This window comes from Larus michahellis, chromosome Z (assembly GCF_964199755.1).
Source record: "Larus michahellis chromosome Z, bLarMic1.1, whole genome shotgun sequence".
Taxonomy (NCBI): Eukaryota; Metazoa; Chordata; class Aves; order Charadriiformes; family Laridae; genus Larus; species Larus michahellis.
Window position 1 is genome coordinate 39,068,888 of NC_133930.1, and position 25,464 is coordinate 39,094,351.

A 25,464-nucleotide genomic window follows, 5' to 3' on the forward strand; every position below is an offset into this window, starting at 1 on the left:
CAGAACAACTGTAGAATCCATATTACTGGACTCACCAACCTGCAAGGAGTCCATAGAGAATGCCTTGACAGCTTGTGCTATTTGGCAAGGTATGATGATACAAGGGCATTATTCTGTTTACCATGGCTGGATTTGTGATGTATGGTTCACACCATATTATCAAAGCTTCTTAATAGTCCTTGAAAGGCTATTAAAAAGTCCATCTAGGCCAGGCTTGATGAGGCTCTGAGCAGTGTGATCTAGTTAAAGGTGTCCCTGCTTACTGCAGGGGGGTTGGAATAGATATCCCTTAAAGGTTGCTTCCAACCCAGCACATTCTATGATTCTGTGATTCTATGATTCTATGAAAGAGGAACGGTGGCTAAGGGATTTTTTCTGTGCTGACAATGACAGGATGGTGCTCAGTTGCAGTGGTTTGTTTAATAACTTGAAATGCTTGTCAGAGTACACCCAATTCCTCTTTATGTCCAGAGCTGTCTTGGATTGGGGTGTTCTGATCATTTGTAATTTTCAAGTTATTATTTAGTCATAATCTTATGCTCCACATAGAACTATAAGCAATATGTGGATATAAACTAAAATAATAAAACAAACCCTCTTCTTGCTGCTGTGTCTTCTATTTTGCTTGCTTTTAAATAACCGTCAGTACTAATAATTTTTCTTGGAAGAGTTAGCTAGTTCTATTCCCCTCCCATCAAGGACAACTGTATTGTGTTTTGGTTAATTCTTCTCCCAAATCTCTCTGCAACACCTGCTAGTAATGTGTAAAGAGACCTGTGGTCTCTTCCTCTTGCATGGCCCATTTATTATACTGTGTATGAATCATCTTGGTTGCTGCCCTTTGAGGACTGTTGCACAAGTTGGATTTTCAACAGTGAAACCACACGATAGTCAGTTCTGTTTATTGGATCTTTATGCCTGTCCAATTTTTCATGCAACAAGTGATTTATGTCCTTCTTACAAGACTATGCAGCATTTTATTTAACTGAGTCAGTTTATGTTGTGCTTCCAGATCTTTAACTTTTGTTTCCAGAGCAGTATATTCATCAAGCCACTGTTTTTCTCTCAGCATAACAAAGGTTATAATTCAGTCCTTAGGGCCTCCCACTAAGTTCACAGGGAACTATTATTCCCAAATTTGCAGAGACTCTTTTTTAGCTACTTTATTTTAAGGTGGACTTTTCCTAATAAGGATTTATTTAAATCTCACTTTTCAGTAGGGGAATAGATGGAAGAAAACAACACCAAGAGAACTGAAGCATGACTTCAATGAGAAGAGGGAGAGCAGAACGATCAGGCAGGGCAAATATGATCTGATAGCAAACGTTATGATGGAAAGGCTGGGGAAGGACACTTCATCTATTAAAGCCCTTCATGTTAACTCTTACAGAATTATGAGATCTTACAGTGAGATCTTACAGAACCTCAAAGTGATCCTCAGCTTTGCTTTCATTCCTTGTCACACTCCTAATACTTCTGCTATTACTCCCTTCCTTTCTCCCTTTTTTTCTCGCACTTGTCTTTTCTGCATTTATCTTTTGCGTCCCAGAAGGAATATCCCACTCTCCTCCCCACAAACCCTTTTGCCTGCCAAGATCTTTCAAATTCCTCCCTAAAACCTACTTCATCAGGGAATTTTCACTCCTTATCCAAGCCAGATGCCTTTCTTGCTCTGAATATTTTTTCCATATCTTCTCTTGTCTGTCTTAAGACCTGGATAACTGGCAGTTGAGGATTATCAGTAATTTTCTTTCTTGAGAAAGAATAAGAATTCCTTACAGCTTCACTATTTTGACTGAAATAGCCTGAGGGTCCCTCTGTCCTGCTGTTGCCATTCAGCAGCTTCCCTCCTCTTAAAAAAAATAGTGTGTCAGGGGCAGGGGAGGAGCACGGATGGCCTCCGTGATGGCAAGACAATGTATTTAAGGTCCCCAAGTTTCTAGGACTTTCTTTTCTACATGGTATAAAATTGCCCGAAACAGATAACTTTCAAAGAAGACTGCGAAAACATCTCCTTGATCGTACTTTCAAGAAAATTAAAGGTATGGTTTAAAAAATGTGAAGGGGGTAGAAAGGTAGTTCACCGGAAAAAGAAATAGTACCATTCAAATCTGAAGGGATTTTGCTGTAGGTTATTTACCCAGACACCCACTGTCCTGGAGAGCTATATGAGAAAGAGCACCATTTGAAACCAAACACAAAATATAAATTTAGTAATTGCTCCTGACTACGGCAGTCAGTTTTCAGGAGCTTTGAAAGGAAGTGCAACAAGCTCACTTCTCTCATTAATTTTTATTCTCTGTGAAATGCTGTTTACAACTTCACTAACATTATAAGCAATATTTGCATAGAGATCAACTATTGCTCTTCTTGTGTTTCATCCCAGTATATTTCAATGGTGCTGCTTTGGCATGTAGCAGGAGTAACATGATAGTGATTCAAGCCCAGAAAGAAAGCACCTACTTAATTACCTGTGTAATGTTTGCGGAGTTTAAGTCCTCATTTGTTCCTGCACAGACTGAGTGATCACAAGCCACTGTACAGATATACACCCATGTGCAGATATAAAGTAAAGACATAGCAAAGATATTTCTACATCAGAGGGAGTCTTTAATGCTATGAACACAGTTACAAACACTCTTAATTGTGAAAGGACATTTCTTGTACACTCAGAGAGATTGTATTAATGTTAATACTGTATGCATTGTGGAGAGAAATCCACTCCTGACCTTGACTCTGAGTTAGGAACCTGACAGTTGAGGAACAATGGGACTAGATTCTGAAATTTTTATGGTTTGGACACTTTTACTATGCACTATGAACTGGCGTGCTCTTGTAAGGTAAACTGTAAGGTAAACCAACTATGCAATTTATTGAGACCTTGTTTGTCTCCTTCAAACACATCTCAAGTGCTTTAGGCAAACACACACGTGTCGAATTCCTTGAGCTTACTGGATGCCAAAAGGTGTATCTCTTTACATTGGCATCTCTTGGGAACAACTTCAGTGTGTCATCAGATTAACGCAAAGCTATACTTGGCTCCGATTAAAAAGTTGGGTGTTCCACCTTGTTGAATGACTGTTTGCCTTCTTTTGCTCTTTTCTCTCTCTCTCTCAGTCTTTCTCATGAGTCATATACACATGGAAACATTATCTGAGTCAAGACTTTTGAAAAAATGCGGACTTAGAGTCACTACTAGGTGCTACATTTTAATCACATGGAAATGTTTAAACTGGCAAAACAAGACCATCACCAGCTTTCTTTTGCCTGTGAATAGGAGAAAGACTCTGTCAAACGAGTGCTGAAATAGATTTACAATATTGCTGAGAACAGTATTAAAATATTTTAAGCACTGTAAAGAAGAATACATATATGCATGCAATATACAATATATATACACAATACATATATACCACGCAATATTCTCCAATACTACTCTATCTATGTTGGCTTTTCTTTTTCATTGGGTTATACTTCGAAGTCATTCTTTACTTATGCTTGCAGTTGCAGGTAGCATAGCCCGGTAGGACTGGATTTGCAAACCTATACTGCCAAAGGACACCGTGAGGAGACGAGAACCAACCGCCCACACAGTACACATTCAGAGGGGAGTTACTTCGAACTAGTCCTAGTCTGCTTCTAAGAGCTGAATGGCTATTAGTGGTTGGATCATAACAGACAGAGGCCAAGTATGCTTATCCTGTCTTAGTGTCATCAAAAAGGCATCCAGTTCTGCTCTCCGGTATCAGTCTCCCATGTGAACCAACGAATGTAAGTGGGGATGATCAGGAATATAATTTTGGAAGTGCACTCCTGATCCAAAATGAAATGCAAATGTAGGCTTACTGTCATTTGGCTTATTTATTCTCCTTTAAGATTTCTACAGCTGAGTTCAGCAAAAGCAGAATTTGGATAGTTGAGATTTATGCAGACCCGTACCTACTCTACAGACTACCTTTCAACTCTTTTTAAACATTTACTCTTTCTTTGTGTCCAGGTATTCTCTAATACTATGTTCACTACCACTTTTAGAGTCTTTCTGAGTGTTTTGCCATTCTTTTTTTTCTCTGCAACTTCTTTCTTGATGATTTTTTTTTCTTTTCCCCATATTTGGCATTTATTTTGATTTCTGTGCTTTATTCTGTACACTTTCCTTTGCTGAAAAATCTCTGCTAATTATTGTCACAGTATATTTTTACTTTTGGTTCGCTCTTCCTTCGTTTCCTTCTTCTCTTATTTTGTTACTTGTTTCTTATATGGGACCAGAATCGGGTTTGTTTGACAACTATGGCTAATGAAATTATCTCAGAGGGCAAATGTATGTGATTTGGAACTGACACCTTTCAAGAACAGATAATGGAGAAGCCTGTGGAGAGATATATCTGTCATGCAAGTCTTATGTCCAGTTCTTAACTTCATGAAAAAAGTCATCCAGAGAAGAGTCATAGGTGAAAACCTGATGTGTGTTTTGTTTTAAGCAGCTTATTAAAAAATAAAATAAAATTGACAAGCAAAACTGACATCCGAAAAACCAGAACTTATTTAATTTCAGTACTGTGCAAATTCTCCATACTTGTTGCTTAAAAATTTGTGGTGTGCTACGTTCTCACTAATGGGCAGAGCTTGTAGTAAGGTAGTAAGTAAGGCTGACCCTCTCTAACAAGAGGTGAATTGTTGCTCTGGATTTGGTCCAGAGAAAATATGACCCCGTCAGTAGCAGGCTATGTAATTGTTGTACTTGTTGTCTGTAGACTACTGTCCCAGAGCTTATCTGGTGGCTGCTGATGGTGAGTGTCTGTCAGACGGTGCTGATAGCTGCGCTGGCAGAGAATTGTGGAACACTGAAGCTGCGCAGACCGAGAGACCTTAGAGGTTATGATGAGCTTGGGACACATATATCTGCAGAGGGACTTTATGAGAGTAAGCAACTCTATGAAAAAGAGAGGTTGAGGAAGAAGGATGAAGGGAAACAATGCACTAGAGGAGGAAAGAGGAGGAGGAAAACATACAAGTTACGTGCAGGAATATAAGCACAGGAAAAACAGAGCAGGTGTAGGTCACAAAGGAGATTGCCTTCCTCACCTCCCCTTCTTTTCTTTCCCTGCAATATTTCTTGCTTGTTATCTGTTAAGACTTTTTTATGTATGTATCACTACAAAGCCAAATGCAAATTGTCCAGTGTTCTGTGTGTTCATGTTTTTCCTTTTATAATACTGTCAAAGAATTAGGGAATTTGGTCTCCCTATAGCCAGTATAGCATAGTTCTGGTGCTCTAAACACAGCAGAAAGACAGTAGTGCCTCTTTAAGGATATAAACCATGTGCTGGAGAGTACCCAGAGGTAAACCAGTGTAGTAAAAAAGACTAATGAAAGGAGCAATATTACGTTTTGAAAGTGGATTTTAATATTGTTTAATATTACCGAGATTACATTTGTGTAGTATGATGAACAAATTCAGTAGTCTAAGAAATATGTCTAGAATAAGTCTATTATTTTTGAAAGACACAGAAATGTATCTACCTGCTAATTACTCATAAGTGCTTTTGTTAAGGCCACAAAGAGAAGAAAATGCAAAGAAAGCTTAGAGCATTTAGTAGAACACATAAATTCAGATTCTACCTGTAGGATATATTGAAAAAAGAACATTTTCACAGCACTACAGAGACCTTCCACTGAAAATAAAAAATACTTCTTTCTGAACAGGAATTTCAAAATTAGTTAGCTATGTACCAGACATTAAATTTTCCTTTTCTCAGTTAGTCACATGAAAATTTTCTACATTATTCTTTATATTGTTAATATAAGCAAGTACCTCTTATACAAACAGAAAGGAAAATGGTTAATGAGTTATTTGGGATTTAAAACTTTTCAGAATTCAGATAGCCTTTTCAGATTCATTTGAAGATGCTAAATTCTGCCCCTCAAGCAGCATTATGAGTTCTTCTGTGGGATTTTGATTGTGACAGTCTTCACTTCTGTGTATTCATGAAGGCCATATTCTCCCCTAGATAAAAGAGAACCAAGAGCAATATTTATGCTAATGCTTTTTATATGAGTTATGTCCTGGATGGGATTTTTGGTGGTGGTGTGCAATTGGCCAGATGTATAACAAGCATACTGGATGTATTCGGAAGACATCTGTGAAGCTAGACTGCTGCTGGAAGCCTTTCAAAAAGCTACAACAACTGCCTACTGAAAAAATGGGAGAGAGTGCAATTTCATTTCTGTGCAAAAGAATGGTGTTTAATCAATTTAGTGCATTTCTAAACTGGGTTTCTGTGCAGCAAATCAGGCACATGCTAGGTATTCACAAGCATGTTCAAGCATGTATATTTGTAAAGGCCTTCCTCTAATGTCAAGATTTTTCTCCAGAGTCAAAGAATAGATGCTTCATCTCAAGTAAATGGGGGACATACTTAATTCACTATGAATTCTCCCAGTCGGTGAAAAACACTTAAATCTTACTGACGTGTTATTAGCATGATTCCATCTTTATGTTTTACGTGGTGAGATGATGCTTGTTTGTGTGCCTAGGTGTTTGACATCTGACTCACTCGAACTATTTAGACGTAATTGATTGTTTTATAGAACAAGTGTTTGCTACAGTTCAACATTACCCAGTTCTCACTGCCATTATACTAGATACATATGTATGCAAAACAGAAACCCCTGCTCAGGATTTTTGTGCTATGGGAAAATGTTCTCTTCATTTTTGAAGAAGCATTCTGTTACTATGTGACATTCAGTAGTTTAATTCATAATGGTATTATCATTCCAAGAATTATACAGGGAATTTTATTCTGGGATTCAAGGAAGTCAGCTTAACACACTGACTTCCTGATTATTGCAGTGCAGTTGTTTCACACATATTTCTGCCTCTCCTAAAATTGATTGACACATGTTTACAATACTTTTTTCCCATAGCAAACATCTATCTGGTGCTGATTCCTTAATTCCTTCCTTGCCTTCTGGCAGGAATACTTTTACTGGTCCACCAATTGTGATTTTGAACAAAGCATTAGGAAAAACTTCATTTGCACTTCATTTGCTTAACTCCTTCAAAATGCATTGTTACAGAGAATATTAATCTTTATGGCAGCCTATTATTGTTTTCCTGTTATTTATAGCAAATAAATCCCAAAAATATTTCTGCAAAACTCTGTAATTCAGAGTTGGTGATCTCCCAGTTTTTGGCACTCAGCAAATGCAAACCAGTACTTGATAGTAATGGCCTAAATTATTGGTGGTTTTTTGTTGGGTTTTTTTTGTTTGTTTTTTTTTTTTTTTTTTCATTTTGACATCTTCTAAAGCTCTCAGCATTGGCATAACTCTGTTTCCTTTGAAGTCAGTGGGAGATTTGCCATGAGGAGCAGATTGAGTCCAGTGATGAGCAAGCATGAAAAACCTAGTCTTTATCTCTTAAAAAAAAAATGAAAAAGAGAAGAAGAAGCTCTGAAGCACTTCATCTGCACATGTATTTTTTAATTACTTCCATTATTCATTAGAAGTACTATGCATTTGACTTAATAAAAGAGAAAGCTTACGTATTTTGATTTTTATTCATTGCTTTAAAAATAATTTGTTGCTCCCAGATATATGTAATTTTTAACAAAGGGCTGCGTTTGATTTATGTTCCAAAAAACCCCAGAAAACATAACTCTACATAATGTAATGAACATGTATTATATCAAATGTTTCATGATGTAACACATTACATGATTGTCTTGCTAATATGAAGATCAGGATGAATACTGGTAAGACAGGGCATGATTCAAGGTGAAACTGGACTAAACCTTTGTTTAGTTTGAAAGAATTTGATTAGCTTATAATTTCTGTATAGTCCTCCACTTCTAGTTTGGGAAAAGGCCAAAGGTCTGAAGACTACAGGGGACTATTTTTGTCATAACTTTTGAGCAAGATGGAACGTCCTGTAAAAACATTGTTATTGCAAGACTTTTAAACCAAAAACTCTTGCTTAAATCAAGGATCTTGAAATGTCTTGTGTTTTCAAAAACCTAGCATTTAAAGGGGATTCCACAAACTACAGACATATATATCTTCATGCAAATGACACTTTCTGTATATATGCAAAAAATGTAAACCATAAACACAATGATCAGTTTTAGATATCAGTAGACTGAAAGCTAATTAAAATGGTCATTTTGAAAAAGTGTGTATTTTTGTTTTCTTATTTGTTTTATAGAGGAATTCTTTGCTTGACATTGTGTCTGGCAATGTGAAGCCTCTAAACACTATATAGACTAATTTGACAAAATCTCAAACTAGAATGTTTAAAGCTGGGGTATGGAATTTTATTTTGCAGTTCCTGTGAATCTACATTTTTAAAAGTATTTACTTACATTTCTCGTCCATTTCCTGACATCTTAAATCCTCCAAATGGGCACTGAGCAGACATTGCACTATAACAATTAACCCTAGAAGAACAGGAGAATTAATTTTGACAGCATAAAACAACTTTTTTTTTTCCACTTCTGAAAAATCAGTGCTTTTCAGTTAATTGTAAAAAGCCTTTGATGTTACTTACAAACTATATCTGACTAACATATTTGCAAAAATATGTGTAGTTCAAGGTTCAGAGAAACAAAACATTACCAGAAACTATACTTATGATCAGGGTTCTAACACTCAAGGGTCTTCAAGCAGACTGACAGTCGTATCTTTCTCTGACAGTTATGATAAAATTCCTTTCTAACTAATGCACAAACTCCCAAACCAAAGATTAGTCACAGTCAAACCTTCTGCAGGTACACTTCCAATAGGTAAATTCAGAGTCACTTCAGTACATATTTAGGAAATGTTGTTGGGTTCTACTCAATGTTTGACCATATTCTGTATTGTGGTTGAGAACAAAAATACAATAATGAATAAGAAAGGAATTTCACTGTGGAATTTGTAGTATGAAGAGTTTTGGCAGAATATGCATCCTGCTCCCTAGCTGAGAAGCTCTTTTTGTCTTGCAACATTGGCAAATCAGATATTCTCTATTTTCATATCTTATACTTTCTCCTGCTGCCAGTCTACTGGTGTTAACAAATGAGTTTCTTCTCATAGTTAGATTCCTAGACAGACCAGTAATCATGTAAGAGTAAAACCCAAAGATTACACTTCTATTTTAAGCTTTCTTCCATTTAAAGAATACCAACTCCTAAGTCAAAACAGTTAACTTATTTTTAGAAAGTGTATGTTTTTAGGTGACAGGACCTGGTCAGGAATTTGTGCTGGTTGCAAGTTCTTTCAGATAAAAGGTAAATCGGACACAGGCTTTGTGTTCAAGTAAAATTGGTTGGTCTTTTTCTGATGCATTGAGATAACTGTAGGGAAATGCAGGTCTCTGTCAGTGACAATCATTAGACTCAGTCTGTTATTTCTCCAAGATTTCACTCTTGTATCTCTCAGCCTTTGCCTTTCCAGCTGCATGTAGGTTGCCTCTTTCCATCTCTGGAAACAGCTGTCCTTGTACTCGTAGCAGGTCTCCCCCACTTGTGTTTCTTTCTCTTTTTCAACCACATTTTTTCAATCTTTTCCCTCACAGGTCATTGTTCTGCCCAGGTTAATGGCCAGAGAACTTCAGATAATTAATTTTTTTACACAGTACAGAAAATTTTCCCGACAAAGTAAGTGTGTATTGGGCTATTCTCAGATCCTGAACACAAAGAAAAGTGGCACTTGTATTTCCTTCTGTCTCTTTTCCTTTTTAGCAAATCAGTTTCCTCCTTCAGACTAACTTTACAGGACAATCGTATGAAGACTTACATGAAGTCTTCATGTAAGCATTTTAAGTATGGAAAGGTGAGGGGAAGAGATACATGGGAGGATAGATTAATCTACCTCTCTAAAGATGACAAAGAATTGAATTATAAAAGTATACCACTCGAAGAAGTGTTAAAATGTCCTACAATTACTGCCATTGGCACCTGCATTTCTGAATGAAGAATTAAAAAAAAACAACATTACTTACCATACTGTTCCAGCCTGAAGAGCAGCTGCAAACGTCAGTGCTTTATCAATGTCTTTGGTAAAAACTGCTGCTGCTAAGCCATAGGTAGTATTATTTGCCCTCTTGATAACCTCATCTATAGTTTTAAACTTCATGATTTGTTGAACAGGTCCAAATATCTGTTTCAGACACATGTAAACATATGGACTAGTATAGCTTACCATAAATAATAATAATTTAGTAAAGTAAATAATTCATATTTTTAAAATTCATTTGTGTCAGATGGCCTTATTCCTAAATTCTTTCAGTCAAGAGTGTATGTCTCAGAACAGAGATCTAAAAAAGATGATAAATTTGCACAAAGATGAAATTTTTTGTAGTATGGAGCAAATCAGGATAGCCTATTGCAAAATGATTAACAAAACAATAAATAAATAAATAAGATGAAAACAAATAAATAAAGATGAAAAGACAACCCCTATAAAGGTAGTTAGCATGTTGCTGCAGTATGTTGCGTACCTGTACTGGTTACCAACAGACTGGTGTTTTCTTGGTAAGTTCCAGTTTTAGTGTTGAGAAGGACATTCAACTTTTCCTTCCCCTAAACTTTCTACTAGACTTTTATCTCTGCAGATAGTTGCACAACTGGGCATGTACCCCAAACGAGATAGCTAATTCTGCTCTACATTATGGGTGTTATGTGAGGTAGTAGTCCCTCAGGCTTGGCTTTCCCACTATTCTCGCTCTGTCTTCTCAGCCAGAGGTGCCCACACACACCCACCCAGTGCAAAGGCTGTGTAGGGCAAGGGGGAATTACCACATCTAATTACTTCCATTCCCATAGATCGTGAGATTTCCACCGGATTTTCCTAGAAAATGTTTAGTGCTAGTTTCTAACCAGGGATTGATTTACGTAGATCAAAAAAAACCATCGAACATTCCCTCACTGTCCAAACTGTGAGTTTCAGAACCTGGATATTCTTTTAGTTGCCTTGGCTCTCTGGGGTTTCATTATTCAATGCACTTAAAATAGTGTGAGAAATGCAGTTCTTGTACCGCTGACATGAAGGAAACATACATCTGTGAAGAAACATACCTCTGTGCAGTTTCCTACCAGCCTCCTAGACCAACGGAAACAATCAGAATTATTTCTCATACAGCTCTCTCCTGTTTTACAGCTCTGTTCCATTCACAATTAACTCTAGATGCTCTGGTGTTCATTTTAACTCAGAATGTTGGCTCTTGCTGAATATACTAGATATGTTCAGCAGACTGCATCAGCAGTATCGCTGGCTACATAAAGCAACACCTTGATTGGTAACAATTTTGTAGGAGCTTTCTAGTATGTTTAATGGACACCAATTGCAGCAAAATTGCAGCACAATTGCAGCAGTTACTAATCAAGATGAATGTAAAAAAAAGAAAACAAGCACAGAGAAGAGGTCATGACTGGACTTTGAGGCTATGTTTACTGAACTGTTTTTCTCAATGGCACAGCAACTCTGCAGTCCGAACTCTCATTCCTTTCAGATGATCACCGCTGCCTGGGCACTGCCACCGTAGTTGCGTCAGTAAAAGCTCTTTCAACGCTATGTAGACACTTCTGCAAACTGATCTAGGTTAAACTCTGCTTTGCTGTAATTACCACCAAAAAAAGCCTGTGGAAGCACAATCTATTTTCTCTCATTGCAAAATAGCTGCTTGGTGTATGTTGTGTTCAAACCCCAACTTAAGTGGCTCCTTAGGCAATGCAAAGAGTTCACAAGCTGTGCCTTCAAGGTCTGCTTCTCTGTTAAAGGTTACTGTGACTCTGATATGTGAGACATGGGCAGTATGGAGTGATGCAAACAGTCTGGACCTCAGCATTTCTTATCTAGTGCCAGCTTAAACCAGAGCCTTTATTGGCAGGCCAGCTTCATGCTCCTCTCCCTCACATCCACTGAGTTGGTGAAACAGGCATCAGAACCCAAGAAAAGCATTTTAAACACCACCAGAATGGAACGACAGATTTAATGAGAGCATTTTTATGTAGCCACTTGACCTTATAAATGGATATTTTGTACAGACATTTAAACAGACAATCTCCAGTGAGAGTACAGACTGCCAAGAATTTATTTACCTCTTCTTTGGCGATGCGCATATCATCTGTAACATTAGAAAAAACTGTGGGCTGGATGAAGTAACCTTTGTCTCCCCATGGACCTCCTCCACATTCCAGTTTGGCTCCTTCCTTTTTCCCACTCTCAATTAGCTCCAGGATTTTTTTAAACTGCTCCTTATCAATCTAAATGAAAAGATATCACAGGGATGAAACAGCATACACTGATAACAATTGGTCTTCTAACTCATTAACCAAAACCTAACAATGTTCCCGCTTTGTTCAATTGCATGTATTGAAGTGGAACAGCTGGAGACTGCTGCAATTATTCTTGTCACTAACTTCTCAAAACTTTACGGGTTTTTCTCATATGGAGCAGTAATCAGAAATTTTGACGTAGGAGAACCAGCTGTAGAGGGACTGATACCCTGTTTTTCTTTGGTAAAAAAAGGAAAAAAATCTATAAAATGAATGTCTTTTATACTTCTCTGGGTACTCTTGCCAACTGCAAATGGTTCATCAAAATAAAAATTCTGCAAAAATAACAGGAGGGTTTGGTCTAGGCAGGAAGACCCTTCTGTACTTCACTAGGAAAACGTGTTTATGGTGGCAGTACAATAGGGACTTATATTTCTCTAACCCCTTCCAGTTTTCAGTGACAAAGTGGATAAAAGAGGGCTAGAAACAGATCAGACATAGTTTCTTCTCCTCCCTTTCCAAATCATCCAATCACCACTTCAGACCTGAAGGGAAAGTGTGCACAAGATAACATTTATGTCAAGAAAAACTCAATGATAAAGCTTGTTTGGTATAGACCTCTGACACCCTCTTGTTTTGTTGGTATTTTTTTTCATGTGTTTAATTTTCATTATTCTTTCCTTCACTCTTTCAGAGTTAAGCCCTTCTGGCACTGGCTTATGAAGATACTGAGATTACTTCTAGAGGGACTCTTGCAGAGAAGCTTCCTCTCTGTGATCATACTTGCCAGTCAGCAAAGTAGGTGTGTGTCTTGGTGTGTATCTTGTTCTCTTATTCATGCAGTAATAAGGTCGCATTTCAGTTTAAGCAACAAGTATTACCATGGTCATAGGACGCAACGGTATTTTCAAAGGTTCTGGGGAATCCTGGGTGCGTATTAGACTAAACAGCTATTCAGCTAAAGCTGTGATAAAGGCTTATATTTATAAGGACATGAATTTATAAGGATATTTATAAGGAGGTGATTTTTAGTTCTGAGTGCTTCCCTTGTCATTTTGCTTTCAAACAATTGCTTCACTGCATGCTGAAGACATAAAATTTCTGCTACCCTGGTGGCCAAATATCTCTCGTACATAAACATCTTGAAGAGAAGACAAGTTTTAGATGATACAGATCACGTTGCTGTCAGTCATTCCTTTGTTATTCTCATCATCATTATTTTTCTTAATAACGTGTGAATTAGTGTATATATGATCTTTTGCATTACAGTAGGGCTTTTGGCTCTTCTTTGGTGCCCACTGTGCAAAGCATTACCCAAACTTGCTGCCTGAGGCAGGTGCTGTCCCAGAGGGCCCGTGAACTGAAGGACAAATACAGCTGTCAAGGAGTCTTCTATGATAAGAGAGCACAGTGAATATGCCTGATACAGGCTATAATTTTTTCTTTCTAGAAAGAATTAGTCAAAGCACAAGGAATTTGAAGACCAAGAGAGATATTTAACACAATTACCACAAAAAAAATGAACCTAAACTGCATAGTTACAATTTTCCATTAAATAGGACCATACCGCTTCTAAAAGGAGAATCTTTGCTAATCTATAAAAAAGTTCAGATTTCTGCTAAAGCTTGCTTAGAAGAAAAATAGGTCAAGAAAGGCAAATGATGAGACTGGAGGAGAAAAGAGTCTTCATGCTCTGTCAAATATTTTCAGTAATGCTTTTTTTCCACAAGTTTAACCTTCTCTTTTTTTTTTAAGTAAAAGATTTGGTTTTTTTTTAAATAAAAGTTTACTTTCATTTCTCATTTAGATTGTTAGCATGACTTTCAAACTCAGTAAAGCCACAGTAACAAGAGAGTGTATTCCTGTTAGTTTTGTATTAGCTGTTCACCAGACACCTGGAGTTTACTTGTTTCAATCTTCCAGTGCTCTGGAAGGACTTATTTTGTCTTACTCAGGTGAACATTAACTTATTAGCAAAACACATTGCAGGATACCAAAATAGCATCCTTAGTATTTTAAAGTTCTCCAACGCTTGTGTGGCTTGGAATGCAGTTTTGCAATTTACTTGGTGTCTTTGATTGTATAAAGTGACTGTGATAACGAATGAAGAACTTGTTATGTTATCAAATGTGTGGGAGTTGCTTTGTCTGCGGCTTTTACTTTGTGACAATGAAATATGTGCATAACAGCTCTGCCAAGAAAGTGTACATCTTGTAGTACAAGCTGATATGGAAATAAGACTCTAGGTGAAAACTAATTTAGCAATGCTCTAATGTGATCCACTGAATCCACAGCATTGTGATAGCAATGTTTTTCAATGTTGCATTTTAGCATTCCTTTAACAGGGAAGCTGTTGGCATAAACTTTACACATAAGCGGGAAAAAGTACAAAATGATGCATTTTGATTGAGCAATGTTCTAAAACAGAGAGCAGCATAATGAACACTAACACCTTGAAAAAGGAGAAAAGACACTATCAAATTGTATTTCCCCAAGCTACTCACAGTGGCACTGTTTGAATATAATGTTAGTAATCTTTGACGTGGATGATCATACTAGCACTTTTACAGCTGTTGCATTGGAGCTTTCTCAAAGCATTTCAATTCTACGTAGTTGTTTCTATTCCATAATAAAAGGAAATAGAAAAGAGAAAGAAATCTCACCCTTAGGCTTATGATAGTGGCACAAACAACCATCACTCCAGTTTCTTCCTGCTGGTCCTGCAGACTAACCACTAGACAACTGTACTTAGCCTTGACACCAATGCAACAGGTTTAGAAGTACATTAAACTGTGATGTCATGTCACAATTATGTTGGAAAGGCATAACATTACTTACTTGAGGGCCTTGCTGTACACCAGGCAACAGAGGATTCCCAAGAGTATACTTCTTTGCTCGTTCAATGCTCCGGCGAACAAACTCCTCATAAATAGGCTCTTCCACAAAAATCCTAGATCCTGCTATACAACACTGTCCTTGGTGGTAGAACAGACCAATATGTGCAAATTCCACAGCGCTGTCCACTGCAAAGAAATGCAGAGTTCATCAGATCATAAACTTGAATGGTCACATCATAAATTCTTTACAGACCTTTGCCACTCCATTACATTTCCCCTTTTAGCACTTTTTATTTTTATGGCCCTTTAAAACACAGATACTCATTCATTTACTTATATCCAAAACTACTCTTATCAAAAGTAGCATGGTACACCTGGACAAAAAAACATTCAGCTGCTCTATGTGAAACATAGATTCAATATTATTTGCTCTATCAGCAGTACCAAGAGGAGTACTCGGCTAGAAAATTAATAAACCTGTACAAGATCCATCTAGCTGCTTTTGGTCTGCATTCATGTTTCGGTAGGATGATCATTAATTACAGTAAAGGTGGACAGGTTGTCAAAGGTTCATATCCATTCAGGAGCTAATAATTTTTGGTGGCAATCTAACTTAAAACTATAGCATGACCAGAAAACCTTAAAAATTACTCCTTCATTAAACAAATACAAATTATTTATTGACAAAGAAAACAAAAAGAAAATGGGATTTGCAAAAGGAGTAGGTTTATATAATAAAAATGCTACTAACAGTCTGCATCCGCAAATATAATGTTAGGACTTTTTCCTCCAAGTTCCAATGTAACTCTCTTCAGATTGCTCTTCCCTGCTGCTTCTTTAATCAGTTTGCCAACCTAAAAGGTAGGGAGAAGACAGCTTCATCTCATAAAGTTTATTATGACCTCAATAACACTTCTCTGAGTTCCTCAAAAGTGAAAATCAGTTCACAGCTGTCTACTATTCCAGTACCTGTAGAAATGAAAAATAAATTTTAAAAAATAATAGTTTGAAAAGAGGAGCCCGGGTGCAGATGACTTGCAGTCCACAAACCAGGAATGCTTTCTAGAAGAGTTTCCCTCTGGACACACTCATGTTAACTGCCAAAGACATCTGGTGCTTTTTTTGGTTACCACCACTCTACTTAGTTGTGTCTGTAATCTAAAGTAGGCATTGATTCCTGCTCTGCCAGTGACTCCCATTAGGTTGAAAATCCTCTGTTTTATACATTGAAAAGACCTTTGATGCACAAAGTGTATGAGAGAAAAAGTAGATATCTACACTGTCTGCATGGCCAACTCTTCCTTATTCCAGTTTCTCCCATAGGAGAAAAAAGAAGAGGAAATGGACACTGTAAGGCAGAATCTCTGTCCTTCTTCTTTCCATTGATGGCATAATTAAAGGAACTACTTAATATGAATTGTTCTGGAAAAACTGTGAAGGGAAAACATGCTGGTAATCCTTGCGTCTTTCATCTGTAACTGTTCATGTGTAGCAACCATTGTATGTCTTCCTTCCTCTGCCAGCCTTCCTGCCTTCATTTCTTGCTGTTAAATTACACTGTCAGAAGAGGACTGTCACCAAAGTCTATGAATACACCCTCTGGTCCACCTGCCTTTAGAGGAACATGGGGCATTGAGAATTGTAGTTGTTACTGTTCATTTGGAACATCTGTGGGATATTTCTCAGATGTTTGGGTTTTGGGTTGTTTTCCTTTCCCATTACTTTAAAGTTAAAGGTTTCTAAGAGTAAACATAGCTTTTGTACTCAGTGCCTACTGATCCTTGACATGAGACAGTGATACTTATCTTTGGAGTGTACATCCAAGAAGCTAAGAGACCAGTTGTCAGGTCTTCCATGTAGCATGAATGCAGAGAGATAATATAATGTACTGCGTTAATGGTATAGCTATATAATGCCTGTATGGAGAGATTTTCAATTGTATCACTCGCACTTCTTCAGAGTGAAGGTTAGGGAAAATTATCAGTAACTTTCCTTTTAATTATTAAACTGATAAATATTCAAATACCCTTATAAGACCACACAGATGATCATCAGTGTCATTCAAATACCAAAAAGCCAACACCTCTTCTAAGTGTGTGCAGAACCGGGAATGAAATTTCTGAATTACCCTCCTACCATCCTGTTGTTATTAAAATTCAAGAGAATGGAGCACAGCCTGTTTCACTTTTTGCATTTTTTAAATAATTATTCTTAAAAAAAGAATCAAACATAAAGTTATGAAAACATTTTCTTTTTAAAGGACAAGACTTAAAATAGCTTTGGTATACTAGAACCTATTGTATCTCATGGTGTGCCTTTGTTTGAAGGGCTTTCCTGCAATACAAACATTGTTTAAATGTGTTCAAAGTTAATAATAACCAACAAATCATTAAACAGACTTTGTTTAACAAACCAGAAGCCAAAAGAAAGAAAGAAGTTAAAATAGTTACATAGAACCAGTTAGACATTAAATCATTACTGGGAATCAGAGGGGCACAGTTCCTGCTTATATTTTCTTGCATTCATTATAGTACCTCTGTAGAGCCTGTGAAAGCTACTTTATCTACATCCATGTGGTGAGAAATTGCTGCTCCAGCGGTGGGTCCAAAGCCTGGCACAATGTTCACTACTCCAGGTGGAAATCCTGCCTGAATTGGAAGAGAGAACCCTGTAAATTTGGGGAAGGGTAATGACTAAAAGAATATGTCATATAGTCTTCCCTTTTCAGTTCTCCAGCCATCTTTTCCCATACAGTTATTCTCAGCCTTAGCACCCCAAATGTGTTCATTCTCACATGATTTATGCCCTCTTTCCCTCACCTATATTTAGGCTATTAACTGGCTCTTTTTTTAAAAAAACAAAACAAAACAAAAAAGAACATTCCATTTTAGTTCTTTTTCAATACCATTGATAAGGAATGAATTTGGGTTTTTTTCCCCCAGTCAGATGTGTAAAGAAAAAGATTGCTTAATTTCATGTCTGCTTCAGTAAAGCTATTTGAATCATCCTGTGTGCTTACTGACTTCTGCTCACTAACCCTTACGCTAGCTGGAATTTAATTCATGATCTGCTGATTTAGACTGAAATTCTATTAAGAAAAATGATGGAAATAATACTTCAAACTCAAAGTCTTTGCTTCTTCCTCTGGAGGTGGGTTGAAAGTAGAGTGGGCAACATGGGAGTTGACAGCACAAAAGACGTAGATCAGCTACCAAGCATGAAAAACCTGGCTACCTGAGACATGCACATTTCCGTTATCTTGAAAATTTTCTATTTAAAGAGGTTTTTCCTGTAGGCCAAATCAAACCTATTGTTTCCCACCAATTCTGTGTTAGTTATGTTCCGTTCATAGGCAAAATAAGTTATTTTCTTCCAACAGCTTGTCAGGCAAACTTCCATGGATGTGTGAAGTGTGACTGGATTTCCTGCTGGCTTATGAAACAGCTGTGGGATCTCAATGGCACTTACAAAGCAGTGCAAGCACAGAATTAAAAGACCAAAAAGATGCATTTCCTGTATTATCACTTAAATGAGTCTCTTTTTAGCATTAAACAGGACTTTGGAATTGCAAAGGTTTCATTTTCATTTGGAAAATAGGGAATTTCAGCTGGTGAGTTACAGCTCCTAAACCTCATGTCCTGCATTATGGACACCAGATAATTACTTTTGTTCGAGCAACTTTGGTTCCTGACAGGTTCATGCTCAGATATGCACCGTCAATACTTTTTATGCTCATTTCATATTGTACGTTAAAATCTACCCAGGAACCGGTGAGATAATGAGGTTGCTTCAATTTGCTTAGCATTCTGTTTCATACTTAATTTGTAGAGAAAAATAAGAAGAATATGGGACTAATTCACACTGTTACTCTTGGCATTTAATTTCCATGTCTGTATTAGAAGTTATTCTCTACATATTAGCAAAGGAGCCTTGTAAGGACTTTTAATAAGGATAATGAGGATTACCAAAAGCGACTATATAGTTCTTTTTTCAGAGAAATATATTTTCTGATGTTTATTGTTAAAAATTAATAGAGACCGTATCTCATATTTTTTTTAAAGAAATTCCTCCTCCCCAATATTATCTAATAGCATTTACTGTGTGATGCAATAGCAGCAGGACTTGGCTCCTTCCTGATACTCACTTAGTTTCTGTGAAATATTAACGCATATTGAGTCTGTATGCTTTGCTGAATCATTGTTTTGAAGCAGAATAATAAAATGTGCTAAGTCATTTCCATTAACACTCTGCAAGATTACTGTGCTGGTGATTATTGACATCTGCGCCAACTCTTCAAACATGTTAGATTACATTTGTTGATTTCATTGTGAAGCAAGTTAGCTAAACTATTTAACTGTTCTTTGGGTATTTGCTGGGCTGGGCACAATAGTCAACGTAACTTTGGAGACATTGGAGAAACTACCACGCTCCTTGTGTTCAATAAAGTATACTCTCCCAGTTTCTGTGCAAAGAGAGTTCACAAATTTGGCAGCAGACACCAGTTCAATTTTACAGCTCCCTGTTAACAAAAAAGCCAGGTGGATGAAAGGTTTGTTCAATTAAAGAACAATAATAATTAGCTGTACAAACAGGTCCTTTTCTGTGATAACTATGTTAATATAGTAATTGCCATCCAACTCGAAGTACTTTGCTCTTGAGTCCTTGTTTGCTTTTGACTTTGAAAGGTACTGTGCTTTTGTAATACAAATATGTTTGCCAAGGAATGAAGTTTACTAAATTGCTATTGTGGGGTTTTTTTTTGGTGTATGGACTAGGCTGAAAGATATGCATGCTTTTGCCCTGGATTTGCTTCACTGGTTTACAGTAAGTTAAGTTCCATAGTACAAGGCTAGACATGCAATGAGAGGTACTTGCAGAGGACAGTCTGGCTTATATTACCTCTGTGGCACTTCAGCTGCACTGTACTCTTACATTTCTGAGAAGGGCAAAATACTCTGCTGTTGCTGACTTACCTCTTTAATTAAGGATCCCATGTAAAGGGCAGTGAGTGGAGTTTGCTCTGCTGGTTTGACAACCACTGTGTTTCCACAACAAAGGGCAGGGGCGATCTTCCAGATGAACATAACCAATGGAAAGTTCCACTGAAAGACAGACGAGAAGGTGTATCCTATTTCTAATACATCACCAAAATGCCTTTGCTTTTTCTATGATAATAGCACAAATTGTGAACTGGGTGGTTGAACTCTTTGTTGAACTCTTTTCAGAATGAAGATATTTTGAAAAAGCAACTGGCAAGCCATGTTATACAAAGACCAGTGATTTTTGTGTATGTGAGTCCAGGGGATTCAAGGTTTTAGTTAAAAGCTCAAGAGACAATAAGTGTACTCCTCTAACAAAGCCTTACAGAAAGTTGCTGGATTAGTGGTGAAATTGGGAGTTTTGCTATCTTAAATGATCACATCCATCATCAATTCAGTTTTCTAAGGGAGACAAGGTAATAACGTGTAACGCTGCCCCTGCTCTCTTCCCTGGAGGTTTCACTGGCAGCTCCCCATTGTGGTCAGTCCAGCCAGACTGCAGAGCAACTGACTCCTTTGACCCCATATTCAGCAGTACGATGGACAATGTGACTGGGGAAAAATGGGTTGCCCCTTCGAGAATATTTCTAATAGTTTTGGAAGCAATGAGCTCATGACCCTCATCACAAAAGATGCAGTGTGCCTTACCTTTATGAAAGTGGGGAAAAAGGCACTTAACAGTTGCCTATTATGTCAGAAAGGTTTGGAGAAGTATACATGCAACTGTTCTTTATCCCTCTTCTTATCTCATTTAAATCTCACCCCACCCCTAAAAATTACAGGAGCACAACAGATACCACAAAGTAAAGGGATTACAGGGTTTTCTGAATCTTCATCATTAAGGTGGAAATGTGTGAGTGGAAGGGAAATCGAATTGCTGAGCTAGCAAAAGCGTTTTGTAGCATTCACATAGTCCTCAAGGTTTTCAGCTTACGACAAAACCTCCAACTTCGTGGGTTCACATTTCAATGGAGTGAAAATAAAGATACACTCAGAAGTCCTTGAACATTTTATAATGTTTGTACTAACTGCTTATACTTCCAGATTGCATATTTTTAAAAATGGCAACATCTAGTGTGTCTAGTCTATCTTGACTGTGAGTGCTTTACTTGAAATACCCTATGCCTGATATACAAGAGAATCTAAACCAGCAGATTCCCAAATATGCAGCTGGATCCATACTCCAGTGATGTTCTCTAAATCAATGTGGTGGTCAAAAGAGACAGCACCTCTGAAAGCTTAACTGAAAGACATCAGGAACATGTGCGACACGTATGTCTGAGCAAACCTGATAGACAAGCTGACTGTTTCAGAATCTGGTTAAATTGTCAAGCAGGTCAGGTTAGGCTGCCCACACCTACCATGTGCAAAGAGGTGGGTGGATTAGGAGTGTCTAGTGCATATAACCATTTTCACAGCAACTCATTGTAGCTGTGTAGACCTCACAAATAAGTTTAAAAGTTGAGTTCCTCAGTGTTTTGGATGTTCAGACTCAGGCAGGCCTTTTGAATCTTCGCTTAAAATATGTGTCTTCAAAGCTGGGAATTTAGACACTCTGAACAGGAGTTTGGGAACATATGGCTCAGTATCACTGAGCTTATTGGACACATTCTTTGTGTTGTTACTTGTACCATCAACACAGTGAATGAGTTTTAGTCATAAGTAAAGATCCAGCTGTCTGGATGCTGTACAGAGCAGTACAGATATTCCAGGTCCAAAAGAGCTTATTGTTTTTATAGGCTGTAAATATTCTACTTGTTTATTTCTAATAAATTTTCTACTTGTTTATTTCTAATTCTTTCCGTTCTAACAAAACACAATTCTGTCTTTCAAACCAATCCATCAATCAATCTTTTGAGATTTTTTTTTTTCCCCTCCATATACAGGGAGGATAGAGATAAGGCTAGACCAGACCGACTCATCAAAAACTCCATGTTGCAGAATTTGATGAGTACGCAGGGTAGCCTTTGTCTTTCAGGATCTGAAAGTTTCTGATTGGTAATGCTTCATAAATGCACTTGCATAGACAAACTTTCAAAAGACTTCCATTTGTAACAGGAATGTTTGTGTTTTACATAAATGGCTCCAACTTACAGGAATAATTTGTCCACAAACACCAATAGGCTCATGTCTTGTAAATGTAAAAAAGTTTCCATCTAGGGGAAGAAGCAATAAATTAGGCATTCAGACAAAGCATTTGTGAGAAACAGTTAAATCAGAAAGACGATAAAGTTGGACGCTAAACTTAGCAAGATAAAATTTTACTTATAAATGATATTTTCAAAATCTTAACTATGCAAAAAAACAACCATAAAGTACATCTGGATTCAATATCTACTTTCTTCATAGCTCCGAGGTTTGATTCTGCCAGTCTGACTGACTTTCTGCAGTGATAACCCTGCTTCTCAATATGGTATGCACAGCACACCGATGAGCATTCCTCATTTCTTTTTTCTTTTATCACCTTTGCTTTTGGAAAGTGCTCTTTTAAAAACTACTTGCAATCCTAGGTACATATCAGACATTTTTTTAATATTAGATCTTAGCTTAAATCAAATCCATTAAGTATAGAATTCTCTTTGATTCAAATAAACATGTGTTCCATTAAGCCTAGTATAGAGATCTATGTGATGCAAAAAAGTTGGAAGTATTTATCACTCTAGTTTTCCTTAATTCCTTCTTTATTACCATTCTTTTCTTTGTCCTGAGAGAAGGAAGCTAGAAGCAATGTTTTCATAGAGCTGCTTAATGGGAGAGGGAATGAAATGAAATTTCAGCAAAATAAAGGAATGTTTCCTCATTCCTATGTCTTAGTACTCCTCCTAATATGTTATCCAATAACTGAAACAAATATTACTGTTTGTGCTAATCTTAGCTTTAATAAGCAAATACCTGGTTTTCATTAGTGTACCATTGCATAAGCTATATATTACTGTGCAAAAGTAACCTACCAGACTTCTTAGGTGTACATACAGACTAAAATATTTTGGTCAATAAACAGTGTATATTAGTGGTGTATAGAACAAGAAATAAATGTGAATAATTGCACTAAATGTTTAAAACAAGCACTATGATAAATCTTAAATAACCTCTATTAAGCTATCCAAAATATCTTCCATTTGAGATAGGTGTTGCACAACTTCTAGAAAAAAGCAGTTTTTTACAGATCATATTGGCTTCAGTTCTGTCCTTTTGTTATCTCAAAACTACTCACCCATTGGAACAGTACGCCCATGGATTTTATCAGCCCAGCCTGCAGAGTAGCGTAATGTTTTGATACAGGCACCTAAATCCATTAGGTAGGCGGTGGAAAAGAGTTTCCCACCATCAATGGCTTCCATTGTCTGCAGACAACAGCAATTGCAAAGTTAATATCTAATATTGACAATGGTTCTCATGAGTGTACTCTATCACTTAGTTTTTGGTTGTTCAGTTCAGAGATTTTCAGCTTTAGTACAAACATTTGGATTAATTCCACTCTGAAGGATACTTAGCATTTGAAAAACCCAAGGTAGAAACGTACAAATGAGAAATTTTCATGATGGTTCATTCACAGTGAGCTATGCAGACAACATGATCACAGCACATTTGTAATGGTGAGATGTTCTGAAAAAACAATAACGTTTCTCCCATCTGAATCAGTTACACTGTTCTAATTTATATTAAATATTCTACAAGTGTAGATGAAAAGATCAGCTAGGAGTCTGTGCAAATAACTGATGCAAATAAAATGAGTGGCCTCCCTCAGACTATTCGCACTGAGACTCAAGGTAGGCAGTAGTTTCCTGGAAATAACTGTCACATTAACTGAGGGTCTTGTGCTTTATAATTACTAAGGAACATCTTTCTAGGCGCTTAATTAGCAACTTATATAAGCAGGAAGACTCAAAGCATGGAATAAAATACCCCAAATACACCTTGAGTTTTTGATGTGCAAAGGAAAGATCTGAGCCACCAAGAACTCTTGAGAAAAATTCACAATAAAAAATAAATATTTACACAGAAGAGACTTCTTTTATTGGCTAACCATTAACTGAATTAACTAACTGGTCTTCTTTGAAGCCAGGCCTGACTCTCCATAGCATGGATCTCCATTCCAGGCAGATATAAACCTTGAGAATGATAATCAGTGAATACTCTTCAACATCTACAACTTTTCAGTTGACCAATTCTGTTCCACCCACAGTGCTCTAATGATCCCACAGAGACACCAACCCTAAGTAGGGTTGATTTCCAGCCAAATCTAGAGAGTGTGGTTTGGATTAATGCCATTGTAATACCCCTATATTGTTGGGACATCTAGTAAAGAACATGTGCAGTTCTTCAATGGTGTCAACGTCTTCTTGACACTGCTAGTGTTTTTTTCTTGTTTTTCAGCATAGAGACACTGGGAACAATCCTGTTAGAATGCTTAGTAGGAAAACACCTAACTACAGTTTCAAGATCTAGTTAGATCTATTTTATTTTCTAAATTTATTATTTTATATGCCTAAGTTTCTTCAGCATTTCAGGTGGAGTCTACAGACTGATTCTGCAAGCACAATGTATCACCAACAACTCCTCTGTGGAGTTTGCAGTTTTAGTTAACTGGACACATTGCAGATATCACACTTGGGAAGAGAACAGAACAAACGGAGAGGCCAGCAATGCTTGATGGCTTTCAGCGACAAGGAAGTGATTAAATGAGATATGCCTCTGTCATTCCAGGCGATATACGCAGCACTGTGTTGTTCTGTGTGGACATGGGATAAAATTTTTCCTGGCCTCAAACTTGCGAACTCTATGGCTTTGAACACCACAACAGACTGAAACATAAGAAACAAAATTGTCAGTGGCTCTTTCAGTACGCTGCTTTGACTTATTCTTCCAGTAGCCTACCTGTATGGCTATTGAGCCTCTGGAGCTTCAGGAGGGGCATCTTATCATTATACGAAACACTGAAATGGAATAATTTTGATCCTGGCCAGATGCACAAACACAGAAAAATGCATTTACAATGAGCTTTGGGGGTCTATTTGGACCTCTAGTGTTACAAGGCTATTTGCTATTCTATAGTACTAGTTCTGCAGTTAGGATAAGCTGTGACTCGAGAAAATCTCTCTCCATTTTGACAAAGTCTGGAAAGCACTTCATTGAAACATATTTTATCTAAAAGTAGTCAATAATGTAAGTAAGGTGTAGAAAATAAAAACACTCAGTAAAATAGAAACTTGGGAGGGGTCCCAGAGAAAAGCTATACTTTCATTTTATGAAAATGGCAAGTGGGAACAAAAACTAACTTAATGTTTCAGGTTTCCTGTAGAAAAAAGATTTCTCCATCCTCTTTGCATGTGT

At 37.2% G+C, this 25,464-nt stretch overlaps 1 protein-coding gene across 2 annotated transcripts in view; it reads right to left on the reverse strand.

Moving 5' to 3' along the window:
• Window positions 1-5,381: 5,381 nt before the first annotated feature.
• ALDH1A1 (aldehyde dehydrogenase 1 family member A1) overlaps window positions 5,382-25,464 on the reverse strand; it is a 36,701-nt gene continuing 16,618 nt past the window's right edge. For both annotated transcript variants that reach the window (XM_074570500.1, XM_074570499.1), the window contains 10 exons: window positions 23,345-23,474; window positions 22,225-22,286; window positions 20,065-20,193; window positions 17,626-17,739; window positions 15,843-15,945; window positions 15,093-15,277; window positions 12,078-12,242; window positions 9,980-10,137; window positions 8,361-8,435; window positions 5,382-6,004 (listed from right to left, as the gene is read on the reverse strand). In XM_074570500.1, the coding sequence (XP_074426601.1) occupies window positions 5,932-6,004; window positions 8,361-8,435; window positions 9,980-10,137; window positions 12,078-12,242; window positions 15,093-15,277; window positions 15,843-15,945; window positions 17,626-17,739; window positions 20,065-20,193; window positions 22,225-22,286; window positions 23,345-23,474 (1,194 nt within the window). In that variant the 3' untranslated portion in view covers window positions 5,382-5,931. The remainder of the gene's footprint in view (window positions 6,005-8,360; window positions 8,436-9,979; window positions 10,138-12,077; window positions 12,243-15,092; window positions 15,278-15,842; window positions 15,946-17,625; window positions 17,740-20,064; window positions 20,194-22,224; window positions 22,287-23,344; window positions 23,475-25,464) is intronic.